The sequence below is a fragment of the Littorina saxatilis genome, linkage group LG9 (genome assembly GCF_037325665.1).
Source record: "Littorina saxatilis isolate snail1 linkage group LG9, US_GU_Lsax_2.0, whole genome shotgun sequence".
Taxonomy (NCBI): Eukaryota; Metazoa; Mollusca; class Gastropoda; order Littorinimorpha; family Littorinidae; genus Littorina; species Littorina saxatilis.
Genome location: NC_090253.1, coordinates 29,932,902 through 29,947,405, shown reverse-complemented (window position 1 = coordinate 29,947,405; position 14,504 = coordinate 29,932,902). Strand labels below are relative to the sequence as shown.

Sequence of the window (14,504 nt, the reverse complement as noted above, 5' to 3'; positions counted from 1 at the left end):
CTCGTGGGAGTAATTTTCTCGTGTTACACCGGCCGAGAGAGCAGTACTTAGTGTTATGTGCAATACATATGCGTGAAGAAAGTTCGTCTGCTCTCACCAAAAAACCAACCGCATCAAAACAAGAACTAACATTTTACAAGTTAATAACCCCATATCTAGGTCAGAATAGCAATATAAATGATATCGTGTTTTCATCGTGGCGATAGGGTGGGATATGTTGACTCTAACAAGTATAATACGTGTCGTCTTTGATTGGGCGTATTATACTTGTGTTCGTCAAAATATCCCAACCTGTCGCCACGAGTAAAACACGATATATGTTAATATTTAGGATTTGCGTCATATATTCATCCTCATTATAGTTATCATTTTTATATCATAGCTCGTTTAGGCCATCGGCACACTGTAGATAAGGCCGATCAAGCAAACAGTCAAGCAAACTGGGAAACATGGAAAAAACACCCCACCACCCCACCAAACAAACAAATAAACATTTAACTGCCTGTTGCGTATTTTATCCCCCCAAAAAGACAATACCTGAGTACAGATAGTAAGAGGTGTGCATGGATAATCTTCATTATTTCTGAGAAATGTCTCCAGCATTGTTTAACGATTTTGGTCAGGTGCATGCTGCGAGCAAAGATACGGACAACCCTGTGAGCGAAATATTGTACAACAAAAAAGATATAAAGAAACAAGTCGCGTAAGGCGAAAATACAACATTTAGTCAAGCTGTCGAACTCACAGAATGAAACTGAACGCACTGCAATTTTTCAGCAAGACCGTATACTCGTAGCATCGTCAGTCCACCGCTCGTGGCAAAGGCAGTGAAATTGACAAGAAGAGCGGGGTAGTAGTTGCGCTGAGAAGGATAGCACGCTTTTCTGTACCTCTCTTCGTTTTAACTTTCTGAGCGTGTTTTTAATCCAAACATATCATATCTATATGTTTTTGGAATCAGGAACCGACAAGGAATAAGATGAACGTGTTTTTAAATTGATTTCGAAAATTTAATTTTGATCATAATTTTTATATTTTTAATTTTCAGAGCTTGTTTTTAATCTAAATATAACATATTTATATGTTTTTGGAATCAAGAAATGATGAAGAATAAGATGAACGTAAATTTGGATCGTTTTATAATTTTTTGTTTTGTTTACAATTTTCAGATTTTTAATGACCAAAGTCATTAATTAATTTTTAAGCCACCAAGCTGAAATGCAATACCAAAGTCCGGCCTTCGTCGTAGATTGCTTGGCCAAAATTTCAATCAATTTGATTGAAAAATGAGGGTGTGACAGTGCCGCCTCATTTTTACAAAAAGCCGGATATGACGTCATCAAAGACATATATCGAAAACATGAAAAACACGTCCGGGGATATCATTCCCAGGAACTCTCATGTAAAATTTCATAAAGATCGGTCCAGTAGTTTAGTCTGAATCGCTCTACACACACACACACGCACACACACACACACACACACACACACACACACACACACACACACACACACATACACCACGACCCTCGCCTCGATTCCCCCTCTATGTTAAAACATTTAGTCAAAACTTGACTAAATGTTAAAAGAGAGACGAAAATGAGTTTGCTTATAAGGATTTTACGTTGTGAAACATTTTTCTGCAATCATTTCCAAATTTGTAATATGCCAAAGATGATAATATCAAAACCACTTCCACTGTTCATACCAGCGTAGCTGGTCGCCTCGCGTCGCCGTCCCGCATAGCGTATTTTTGACACTGTGTGTGACTAAGTGTGTTCACACTGTGTGTGACTAAATGACTGTGACTGAGTGTGTTTACACGGACACGCTCTGATAAACCCAATGCAGTGCAACCACAGGCGCTGGTAACTCGACACTCCTGAACACCACTAAACTATTTTACCTGTACTTTGTACTTTGACTGTCTTTCGTTATTAATCTGTACTTTGAATTTACTTAGATTGAAGTGTGCCTTATGTATTCACACACTCTAACATACAGAAAAAGGGGGAAAATACACATATACACTCAGCTCAATGGCGGCGGCTACCACAGGTGCTGAGAGTGCCCAAGGGCCGGATAGGGGGACCCCTCCAGTGTTTATCCCGTGTAGAAACCTCCCTGATTCAGACACTCAGTACACTGTACGCGAAATATGCGGAAGTGCTGAAAAGACCAGTGGCTACGGATCAGTAATCGGGGCTCAGCGTATTGGTGGATTATGGCGCCTGTACCCGAAATCTGTGAAGGCTCGACATGATCTCTTATTAGGAGGCATCAAGTTGAGAAATCAGACTATCAGCCCTTTCGACAAAAATCCCTACATTGTAAGAACTCCGGAAGGCGTCACAGAAAGCAGAACAACCAAGCTGATCATCGGCAATTTGCCACTCAGTTACAGCAATGAGGAAATAGAAAGAAAATTGTCCCAGTTAGGCTGCGAGTCCCACTCCAAGCTTATGATGGAAAGAGACAGAGATGAGAATGGCGGCCTGACCAGATGGCTCACGGGGAGACGGTTCATCTACATAGCCATCCCCTCACAGCCCCTTCCACAGAAAGTCTCCATCGGAAGTGCCTCTGTCACCCTATACCACCGAGAACAGAAAGACAAGCCAGAAAACTCTGTCTGCAGCCGCTGCTTCGCCAAGGGCCATAGAGCAGCGATATGTACTAATGACGTCATCTGCAGAGACTGCAAGCAACCTGGACACAAGGCCGGGGACCCGGCATGCACACTCCTGGATAGCGACGTTGGGGAAGAAGGTCTCACTCAGAAAGTCACGACAGAGCAAGCGAACCCAGATAAGCCTGAACGCCAAAGCAACAACGTCCTGCCCTTCGTGGGCGGTCTAGCACACAGCAGCACTCCAGGATCAGCTCCTATCCACTACTCTCCAATCCCTCCCCCTCCCACTCCCATGCCCCCGCCCAATTCCTCCCCCCTCCCGGTTTCCCCACTTACTCCAAGGAGACTTTCTGGAAGATGCGCTTCAGACTCCACACAGGCTAAGATCAACTTCCCTCGATCCCATTCACTGCCAAGAGAGAAGCGGCCTCACAGTTCTCCGTCCGGTGCTGATGATCCAGCCAAGTCAGCGCGCATCGAGGACCACGCCGACAGCTTGACGGTGAACACTCCAGGCACACAGAACCTCCCATCATCAACATCCTCTGAGGCTGTGATCACTTGAGGGGCTAGGGGATGATAGGTTGGTCTTCTGGTAACGGATCGTTGGCACGCCCTATGGACTTCGATTTCTTCTTAAAGCGATTTAAGCAATGATAATTTCTTGTTAAAATGGGAACTATTAAAATAGCAAGTGTTAATATCCATGGATTAAGAAACAGCATCAAAAGAAGAACATTTTTCCGTGATTTAAGGAAAAAAGATTTTGATGTAATATGTATTCAGGAAACGTATATTTTAGAACACGATGCAGCAGCGTGGGAAAGAGAATGGGGAGGGGCACTGTATTATACAGGGGAAACTAGTCACAGTATGGGACAGATGATACTCATAAAGAAGGGCTTTGCAGGCGAAACTCAGTGTATTTACAAAAGCCAAAGGATTATTGGTATTCACGTTGTGTTTAATGATAACGATATGTATATTTGGAACGTATATGCACCAGCAGTACATAAGAACAAACAGCGCTTTTTTGAACAGCTAAGAAACCAGGTCAGTAAACCGGAAAATGTCTATAGTGTGGTGTGTGGGGATTTTAATTGTGTGATGGACAATGATTCAGATATTATTAGTGGTGAAAATCACAACGAAAAAGATATTGACACATTCCGTGATTGTATGGCTCAGAATGAGTTAATAGACGTGTGGCGATTATTTCACCATGGAGAAAAAGAATATACATGGTCAAGGAAAAATCCTTTTATCGCCCGCAGACTGGATTATATTTTTGCCACAGAATCAGTATTAAATAGGGTAACAGAATGTGAAATTCACTCGGTTGCACAATCTGACCACAGACTCGTTTCCCTCTCCTATAACATGTCTCAAATCAAGAGGGGACCCTCATATTGGAAATTTAATGACAGTTTGTTGCACGATAAAACTTTTGTAGACTCAATGAATAAACTATTAACAGACTATGCTAATGAAAACACCGAAATAGATGATCAACTAAAATGGGAACTCTGCAAAATTAAAATAAGGGAATGGTGCATGGCATACTGTAAAACTAAGAACAAATTATCAAACAGAAGGAAAGCAGAGTTACAGTCTGAATTAGATGAGATAGAGAAGAATTTGGCTCTTAACCCGACAGACAAAGAATTAGTTGATCAACGGGAGAAGTATAAAACAGAAATGGAATTGTATGCGATTAGAGAAGCAAAAGGTGCCCATGCACGGGCACGTGTAAAATGTATTGAAGACGGGGAAAAAAACACTAAATATTTTCTCAACCTAGAAAAGGCTCGAGCAAATAGTAAAGTAATGGATAGACTAACTAATGAGGAGGGACAAGTATTGAAAAAAAGACAAGATATTGTAAAAGAGCAAACTCGTTTTTATTCAAATAGATACAAAAAAAGAATTAACTTTGATGAACAATATGTTGAAATGTTTTTACAAGACGTAGAAGTTCCACAATTGACCGAAGAACAGAAAAATAGCATTGAGGGCATTTTAACTGAAGATGAAATCACAAAGGCTTTAAAAATAATGAAAAATGGCTCAGCACCAGGCGGAGATGGTCTAACAACTGGTTTTATGAAATTTTTCTGGTGTCAGATAAAGACAATGGTTATATGTTCCTTGAACGCCGCTTTTGATAATGGTCAAATGTCTCCGACCCAAAAGAGAGCAGTTATAACATTAATACACAAAGGGAAGCAACTGTCAAGGGATGATCTGAATAACTGGCGACCAATATCTTTACTAAACTCAGATTATAAGTTACTGGCAAAGTGTCTAGCAGTACGCCTAAAAAGTGTGCTTGGAACAATAATTCATGAAAATCAATTTGGTTTTATGAAAGGCAGAAATAGTAGCACAGCAGTTAGAATGATTGATGATATAATTACACATCTCAAACAAACGAACAAACCAGGGCTACTCCTAGCTCTAGACTACAAAGCTGCTTTCGACACAATATCAAAAGAATACATAATGTATATCTTTAAACGCTTCAATTTTGGTAACACTTTTGTTAGATGGGTCACTACGCTCATGAACGAAACAGTAAGTTGTGTAAATTATATGGGGTGGTTGTCAGAGCCTATAGAAATGAACGCTGGAATTCGACAAGGCTGCTCATTCTCACCAATGGCCTTCGTGCTCGCCTTAGAGCTGCTGGCAGTCAAGATGAGGGCAGATCAGTCAGTTAAAGGGGTATTCTTGCCATCAGCCAATAGTACTAATCAAGAAAGACTATTGAAAATGATCTTGTACGCTGATGATATTACGCTTTTTCTGAAAGGCACTGATGATGTGCAAAATGCTCTGACATTGGTGTCATATTTCTCCAAGTTCTCAGGACTGGCTGTGAACAGACTGAAATCGGAGGCCATGTGGTTGGGTTCACAGAAGTACTCTGAGGAGCAGCCATGTGGCTTCAGATGGAAATCAAAAGTCAAAATTCTTGGTATATATTTTAGTAATAACTTAGAAGCCTCGTAAATCGAAGAAAACTGGACGGAAAAAATTAATCATATTCAGAGCACAATGATTAAGTGGTCTAAGAGAAACTGCAGTATAATGGGAAAGATTTGCCTTGTAAAATCACTTTTGATCCCTCAATTAACACATGCTTTGCAAGCTTTGATTATACCCGAAAAGATCATATGTAAACTGAACTCAATGTTTTTCAGATTCATTTGGAAAAAAAGATTTTCAAACACAAAAGCCTATGAAAAGGTAAAACGAAAAGTTATGTGCCAGGAAACAAGTAAAGGTGGCCTAAATATGATTGACTTGGGTGACTTTCAAAAATCCTTTGTACTTGGATGGTTTTCGAAATTACTGCAACCAAACGAAGAAGCTTGGAAAAGTATTCCACTCAGTATGTTCTCCAAACTCGGAAAAAATCTATGCTGCTTTCAAGCAAACGTCAAACCAGCCTTATTTAAAGGGTTGGGATTGATTACAAACAAGTTCTGGAAAAGCGTTTTAGAATGTTGGCTTGACAACCATGAAAAGATATTACCATGCGTGAAAAAAATGACCCAGCTGGAGAATTTATGCCTATGGAATAACTCTCTAATTGCTTATCGTGGCAAGACAATGTTTCTACGTGATTGGGTTACATCTGATATATGCTATGTGAAGGATTTATACGAGAATAATATGTTTTTACCATTTCACAGGATTTGTGAAAGAGTTGGGCATAAACCAACAAGACTATTTGAATATGGGGCAATTCGCACAGCAATAGCATCCCTTTTTTTGAAGATGAATGATAATGGAATACAAGCTATGAAGGTAATGGATTATCAAAAAATAAGTACATTTAAACCCAGGCAGTTTCGTAAATTAATGGTAGACGCTTATCAAACTGACACTATTGCAGTCAGTTTCTGGAAAAGAAAGATGGGAATTGAAATAAACAAGGACATTTGGCAGATAGCAAGCAACGCATCAAAAGAAGTAAGATTGAGACTGCTACACTGGAAAATAACTCATAACATTTATCCAACGAACATTATATTGTATAAAATGGGCATTGCTGAGAGTATTAGCTGTACACATTGTACAGAAGAGACAGATTATATCGAACATTTCTTTTATTATTGTATAAAAATAAGCAAAGTGTGGAATCTTGTTGAAGAAGCCTTCTTCACCGCTTGTTCAAAGAGAATTCATGTTGATGTGCGGGATGCCCTATTTGGCCTAGTTAAAAGGAATTCTATTTCATCCGCTGAAGCAAACTATGTCAATTTGCTGATCTTGATTGCAAAAATGTGCATAGGTATTTATAGATACGGTACCCCTTTAGAGATCGGATGTATTTTTGAAAAAGAGTTAAGTTTAAGAAAAATAATTGACTTGTGACTCGCATATATGTTGCTATCTGTGAAATTGAAATAAAGAAACGTTAGGTAACAAAAGGAGAAATGATGACGGAAGAAAATATAGGACAAAATGTAAAATAAAAAAAAATAGGTGGAGAGAGAGAAGATAGAACAAGAGGAGACAGTGAGAGACACAGAAAGAGAGAGAGAGAGAGAGAGAGAGAGAGAGAGAGAGAGAGAGAGAGAGAGAGAGAGAGAGATTGGCAGACTATGGGAGAGAGAGACCGACAGAGTATGGGGGAGAGGAGAGAGAGAGAGAGAGAGAGAGAGAGAGAGAGAGAGAGAGAGAGAGAGAGAGAGAGAGAGAGAGAGAGAGAGAGAGAGACGGAGCAAAAAAGAAGAACAAAGAAGAGGACAGAAGAATCCGAAGAACAAAATTCAGAAGAAAAAAACAGACAAGTCAAAGAGAAAGAAAGTGGATGCAGAGAAAGACAGACTAGGGAGTGAGAGAGAGAGAGAGAGAGAGAGAGAGAGAGAGAGAGAGAGAGAGAGAGAAAAGAGAGAGAGAGAGAGAGAGAGAGAGAGAGTGAGAGAGAGAGAGAGAGATGTTGTGTGGACAAGTGTGAGAAAGAGAGAGAGAGAGGAGAGAGAGAGAGAGAGAGAGAGGAGAGAGAGAGGGTAAATTTAAATAAAATAAAAATTAAAAACAATTGTCCATGATCTGTTTACTGTCCATTGAGTGTGAAGCTGAGAGAAAGAGTGAGACTGAAGGAAAACAATAATAACTTAATAAGAATTAAAATGATTATAAAAAAATAAAAAAATAATAAAAACTTCCGATATAAAAAAAAACCGAAAAAAAACGCACGCACATGTGTGATTAACAATGTCTGATCTCCTAAAAAGAGAAAGAAGAGAAAAAAAGAATAAAAAAAAAGAAAAAAAAGAAAAAAAAAAAAAAAAAAAAAAAAACACTTCAACCACTTCTCTTACCGCCTCTTCATCCTTTCCCCCCGTACAGAGATTCCGACGACTTCAGCGATTTCTGCCAGAAGCTTCACGACCAGGTCCCCCAGCTGAGGATGTGGGCAGCCTCGGTCTTCAGCAAGCATCGCCCGGACTTCATGACCGAGGTCAAGCTTACAGAGCCCCTCAGGTCACCACCAGGAGTCACCTACCTCGTGCAGAGAACGGTGGATCTGAACCAGAGACTATAGAGTATACAGAGACGCGTCATCCTTCTTTGCGCTGCGGTGCGAAAATGAGACCGGCCAGCCCAGCGCGGGAAAAGAGCCACACCCTGCCGCACAAGGAAGTTCGCGTATAGCGGCTGCTGTCGGCTGTGTTTATATCACGTTTATATTAACATACTGTCTGTTCTGTCCGGCTGACAGTGCTGCAAAAAGTAACTGGATGAAAAAATATGTTTGTTTGTGAACATCCTTTTTAAATGACCATAAAAACACAGCAGAAAATGGTATAGATTAAAATTAAATCAAATTTTCTTAGGCAATATTCGCTGCATCGCTGTAGTTATGCAAACATGATTCAAGTCAGTCTCTTTTCACGAACTAACCGTCGTTATTTTTGTGTGTTTTAATCAAATACAAATACATACTGAATACATGGTCAGTTAAGCCTGAGAAAATATGTCAGGAATAAATTGTTTATTAACGAAATAGTTCCCGGTTAAATCGGTAACTAAGGCATTTAGTCAATATGGTGTCGTCCCAGCACATCGGAACTGAAATGGGTTGTCAATTACACGGAGCTAAGAAGTTATCATGTAAGGAAAACTGTAAAATATCGATCGATGATTTTCTTATTTCTTTTCAGTTGTTTTTTTTCTTGTTCAGAAAGCTCTCTCACTCTCTCTCTCAGTCTCTCTCTCTCTCTCTCTCAGTCTCTCTCTCTCTCTCTCTCTCTTTCTGTCTCTCTCTCTTATTATGACAAGATTCCGAGGTGGAATAACAGAACTATTTGTGCACGTTAATCGATATAAGAGATAAGGCGATGCGGATATGTTGTTATGCCCATTGTGCAGGGAAAGTAACTTCGGGAAGATAAGTTTTATTTTGTGCTTTGTTGCCCCGCACTTCGTGATTTGCGATGCCAGTTAATTTATTCCTGCCGTAAGTTTGATAGAAACCCAAGTTTACACAAGTTTTCTATGCTTATGGCATCTGGGAATGAAGGTATTGTTCGAAAGTTGTCAGCTTCTGTGTACAAAGCAGTTCGGCTACGTAGTGTTGTTATGTCTTAGTTCATGTAAGCCTACGGTATATTTTATTTGAAATGTAATGTCTTAGTTCGTGTATGATTTATTTCATTTGATTTGTGTGCAAATGTCATTATGTCATTGTATATCTGTTCACCCCTATCATAAGGGGCTATGGCATAAATGAGTAAACAATCCAATCTCTCTCTCTCTCTCTCTCTCTCTCTCTCTCTCTCTCTCTCTCTCTCTCTCTCTCTCTCTCTCTCTCTCTCTCTCTCTCTCTCTCTCTCCCCTCTTTGACCTTTACTTATTCAAAATGGTGTACACAAACAACAACAACAATAGCCATCATCATCATCATCATCATCATCATCATCATCAACATCAAAACGTTTACAATCAAAATATTAATCATGATAATACTAACGTTCGAAGCTGCAAACTGTTATCCGTTGTAGACTATAACCCCGCGACGGCCGTGTCAATCAAACGAGATTGTTATGTCTACCCTAATCCGCGATCACCGACCGTATTTGCCACTCAGCCTGTTCCAGACTTGGCATGCCGAAATGAAATAAAGTAGAGGAGAAATAAATCTTATACATGTGAAACTAGTATCAACATCCACAGCTTGGACTGGTTTGAGGCTGTAGTGTGTACAGTGTGTGTTTTCACTGTTCCAGTAGAATAGATACACGTAGTTCGACGCTACAACTTATACTGATTTTCCAACATTTAACGAGAGAAAATTTGAAGAAACAATCCTCTTCCTTGGGAAATTTGAACATCCTGTAGCCTTTGGCATGTGCGTTTGAGCAATTGATGGTCGAACACCATGCCCCACTGCGTTTTCGCGTTGGCGCGGCCATGCTTGTGCAGCACGATATCACTACTGCTGTGGAAAGAGAAAGTAGGTGGTTCCATGTTTCCGCGTGGTGGCGCCACTGGGCTTCCGGTCTCACTTTTCAGCACCGTATGGAGCGTCTCTGTATACTCTATAGTCTCTGTCTGAACCCTTTCAGCATCTACCCCCGCTACACTGAAGGCTACACTGAAGGCTACACTGAAGGCCCCAGCCCTCTGGCAGCTGAGGGGCCTTGGATGAAAGAGGTCCTGCACGATGGAGCGAAGCATGGAGAGAAGGTTGCTGCTGACTGCGAGACCTGCGGAGAGGACGTAGGACGTTTTCTGAAAGAGGAGCTGCACGTTGGCGTTACCAGTGAGTTGTGTGTGCGTGTGTGTGTGTGTGTGTGTGTGTGTTGTAAGGGGGGGGGGGGTCGGAAGACAGGGGTGATGGGTGAAAGAGTGGCGAGAGAGGTGATGATGATGATGATGGAACTTTATTTTTCAAGGAGAGAGAGAGAGAGAGAGAGAGAGAGAGAGAGAGAGAGAGAGAGAGAGAGAGAGAGAGAGATGATGATGATGATGATGATGATGGAACTTTATTTTTCAAGGATAGAGGTTTAAGGCGACGCCTTTTCTTACAACCGGTCCTTACTTCTAATACAAATATCTAATAAATGATAAACAAGTAAAGCAACATGACAAATAAACAAAGTAAACGAACGAACCAGCAAACAATCGACAAGTAAGCAAACAAGCAAATAAATATAAACAATAAAATGGCAAAGTAAGCAACATACAAATCGAAAGCGAAACATGCAACATGTTAACACATGGAAAGTGATCGACGGTAAAATTCACACGATACCAACGTTTACACAATTGCTAATAATGATTATATGGTGTAAATGATAATGATGATGATGATGATGATGATGATGATGATGATGATGATGATGAAGTGATGATGGAAAATCGCAACATAAATTCCACATAATACATATAATAAAGAACATATTTGTGTAATTCATAAAGCTTTGCCAATTGTTGACAGCTACTTGCACGTGTTAAGACTAGTATAGCCAACTAGGTAGACATAAAATGATTATGCAGAGCTTGTTTAAAACTCTTTAGTGAGGTTAATGATCTTATTACAGACGGAATGGAGTTCCACACCATAGCGCCAGAGAAGGCTTGACTAGTTTTGAACAAATCAATCCTGGGTATTGGTGGTAGAAAATTGATAGACCCGTACCTTTCGGTGACTCTGTGAAATAGGTCCTGAATATAGATGGGCACTTCGCCATGACATACTTTATACATCATTACAGTCTTATTAAACTGTAACTGTTTAACTAGCGGCAGGTAGTTTAGATTCTTTAACTTCAAATCAGCTGATAATTGTGGACCATTTACCATGATTTTAGCTGCCCGACGATGTAGAGAGTTTAATTTTTTCATGTGAATATCAGAGACGCCATCCCAAAGAGTTGATGCGTAATTAATATGGGATAAGATGTGGGCATGATAAAATAGTTTTAGTGTTGCGATATCGACATATTGCTTTAACTTTGATAGCAGAAACAAATTCTTGGATACTTTTTGACAAATATAATGTACATGAGATTGCCATTTTAATTCTTGATCGACTATCACACCCAAAACACGATGTTCCGTTACCTGCTGAACAGGTTGTGATTCCAGAGAAAGATTTAACTTAAGAGGTCGTGACTGGTGTTTTTGTCTTGTTGTAATAATCATGCTTTTTGTCTTTCCTGGGTGCACTATCATACAATTCTGGTTACACCAACTATTGACTTCATTCAGACTAGACTGTAAGGAAATTTCAATTTCTTGAACAGTCCTACAGCTTGTGTGAAGCGTCGAATCATCTGCAAAAAATTCCGTTTTAACTTTGGAATTAGATATATGAAGGGGGAGGTCATTAATGAATACACAAAACAAGATAGGCCCTAAAACTGACCCCTGGGGGACTCCACTCTTTAAACATCCTTTGGGAGATGTTTTACCGTTTATAGAAACATACTGTGTTCTGTTGACAAGATATGATTTAAAGAATGAACACGTTGCGGGATTGTTCACGTACAATGCGAGTTTATGTAAAAGTAATGTGTGATCTACAAGATCAAAAGCTTTCTTAAAATCAAGAAATACAGCCCCTGATATGTCCGTACGATTAATTGCCGATAGCCAGTTATCACATAGTGATGAAAAAGAGAGAGAGAGAGAGAGAGAGAGAGAGAGAGCACCCATTGCACACCGGTTCGACCGAAGCTAAGTTAAGAATAAATTCCTGTTGTGCAGCGGGTTAAAGTATTCCCTCATACCTCGGAGATATACCTTCACTCGCTGGCAGCGACGTCACGTGACGGAAAGAATGTTATCACACCATTGAAATGACATTCTTTCCGTCCCCTATAGGCGACGAAATAGGTCAAATTTTGTGCACTTTTTAGTGGAAAATGCTTCGATGCCGGAGCGGGTACTGGACCCAGTGCCGTTGTAGTGCAAGTGCACTACAAAGGCACTGCACCCAGTGCCGATAAGCGACAGCATTCTGTTCCACCATCTAAAATGTCACGTGACGTCGCTGCGAGCAAGTGAAGGTATATCTCCGAGGTATGAGGGAATACTTTATCCCGCTGCACAACAGGAATTTATTTTTAACTTCTCTTCGGTCGTAGCGGTGTAGAGGAGAGAGAGAGAGAGAGAGAGAGAGAGAGAGAGAGACAGACAGACAGACAGACAGACAGACAGACAGACAGACAGACAGACAGGCAAACAACAGACAGACAGAGAGAGAGAGAGGATAATATCATTTCCAAATCTCTTCGGCGCCCCGGTAACCTCACCTCACTGACATGTTGTTGAACCTTCTCACAGACAGAAGCGCAAGCAGTCCCCAAGCTCTGACCTACAGAGACGTCTTCGTCCTCACTTCATACACTCTCTGGGACATCGAAGCTAACACATTACGAGGTTTTCTTCGCGGAATGCAAACCTCCCTGGGTCCACACATCGGCTTGATAAATCCTGGGTCTACGGGCAGCTCTCTTGCCGGCGTTCCCATAGTAACCGTGTCTGACGTAGCAACGTTCCAGGGGCCTGATGTCATTGCTGTGGGATCTCCCAGTCAGGTTGCAGGCTTGGAGAGGAAAGTTGTGGTGTTCGTCGGCGACCTGAACGACTCGGCCGGGGCGTTTCAGAGCGGCGTGTCTCGGTCCACTGCGCAGCTCGTACGTGTCAAAACGCCCGCTGAGCGGGGGCTTTAAAGGCCCTGTCCGCCCCTGGCTTTCACCTGGGATAAGACGATCTCTCCACTTGGTCACATACCCAAAAATCAACCTTTTGCGAAATTAATTAGGTAAACAAAAATAGACCGCTGCGCACTGAGAGCAACCAGGCCTGTCATTGTTTGTGTAAGTGAAGGGATGGTCTTGTCCTATATAAAAGCCTAGCCAGATCTGCTCAAGGCAAACCACACGAATACATGCATGCACAAAATATGAAGCCCGGGTGTCCGTTCGACCAACAGCCAAGAAAGTAACCATTTCAGCACTGACCCAAGACGACCCAACCCGGTCCCTAGCCCATTTCAGGTCTCCTCTAGCAGCCGGCAGCCAGCTGTCTACATCCCCCCCCCCCCCCCCTGCATTTTTACATTTAGTCAAGTAATGACTAAATGTTTTAACGTAGAGGGGGGAATCGAGACGAGGGTGTGGTGTATGTGTGTGTGTGTGTGTGTGTGTGTGTGTGTGTGTGTGTGTGCGTGTGTGTAGAGCGATTCAGACCAAACTACTGGACCGATCTTTATGAAATTTGACATGAGAGTTTCTGGGAATGATATCCCCGAACGTTTTTTTCCTTTTTTTGATAAATACCTTTGATGACGTCATATCCGGCTTTTTGTAAAAGTTGAGGCGGCACTGTCACGCCCTCATTTTTCAATCAAATTGATTGAAATTTTGGCCAAGCAATCTTCGACGAAGCCCGGACTTCGGTATTGCATTTCAGCTTGGTGGCTTAAAAATTAATTAATGACTTTGATCATTAAAAATCTGAAAATTGTAATTTTTTTTATTTTTTTCTAAAACGATCCAAATTTACGTTCATCTTATTCTTCATCATTTTCTAATTATAAAAACATATAAATATGTTATATTTGGATTAAAAACAAGCTCTGAAAATTAAATATATAAAAATTATTTTCAAAATTAAATTGTCGAAATCAATTTAAAAACACTTTCATCTTATTCCTTGTTGGTTCCTGATTCCAAAAACATATAGATATGATATGTTTGGATTAAAAACACGCTCAGAAAGTTAAAACGAAGAGAGGTACAGAAAAGCGTGCTATCCTTCTTAGCGCAACTACTACCCCGCTCTTCTTGTCAATTTCACTGCCTTTGCCATGAGCGGTGGACTGACGATGCTACGAGTATACGGT

General features: G+C 40.8%; 2 protein-coding genes across 2 annotated transcripts in view; both read left to right on the top strand.

The window, feature by feature from the left end:
- The window catches only part of LOC138977407 (uncharacterized), an 18,450-nt gene extending 10,135 nt beyond the window's left edge, over window positions 1-8,315 (top strand). The window contains exon 8 of the mRNA XM_070350296.1: window positions 7,997-8,315. Coding sequence (XP_070206397.1) covers window positions 7,997-8,192 — 196 coding nt within the window. The 3' untranslated portion in view covers window positions 8,193-8,315. The remainder of the gene's footprint in view (window positions 1-7,996) is intronic.
- A 680-nt stretch (window positions 8,316-8,995) lies between these two features.
- Window positions 8,996-13,693, top strand: LOC138975827 (uncharacterized). Its single transcript, XM_070348591.1, has 2 exons — window positions 8,996-10,412; window positions 12,941-13,693. Exons 1-2 carry the CDS (start codon window positions 10,016-10,018, stop codon window positions 13,327-13,329), a joined length of 786 nt encoding a protein of 261 aa, XP_070204692.1. The 5' UTR covers window positions 8,996-10,015; the 3' UTR covers window positions 13,330-13,693.
- The last annotated feature ends 811 nt before the right edge of the window (window positions 13,694-14,504 follow it).

Excerpts from the sequence above, each read along its gene's own strand:
- LOC138975827 (XM_070348591.1), top strand. The coding sequence starts at position 10,016 with ATGGTCGAACACCATGCCCCACTGCGTTTTCGCGTTGGCGCGGCCATG. Across the intron at positions 10,413-12,940 it reads GCTGCACGTTGGCGTTACCA|ACAGAAGCGCAAGCAGTCCC; the intron begins GTGAGTTGTGTG and ends ACCTTCTCACAG.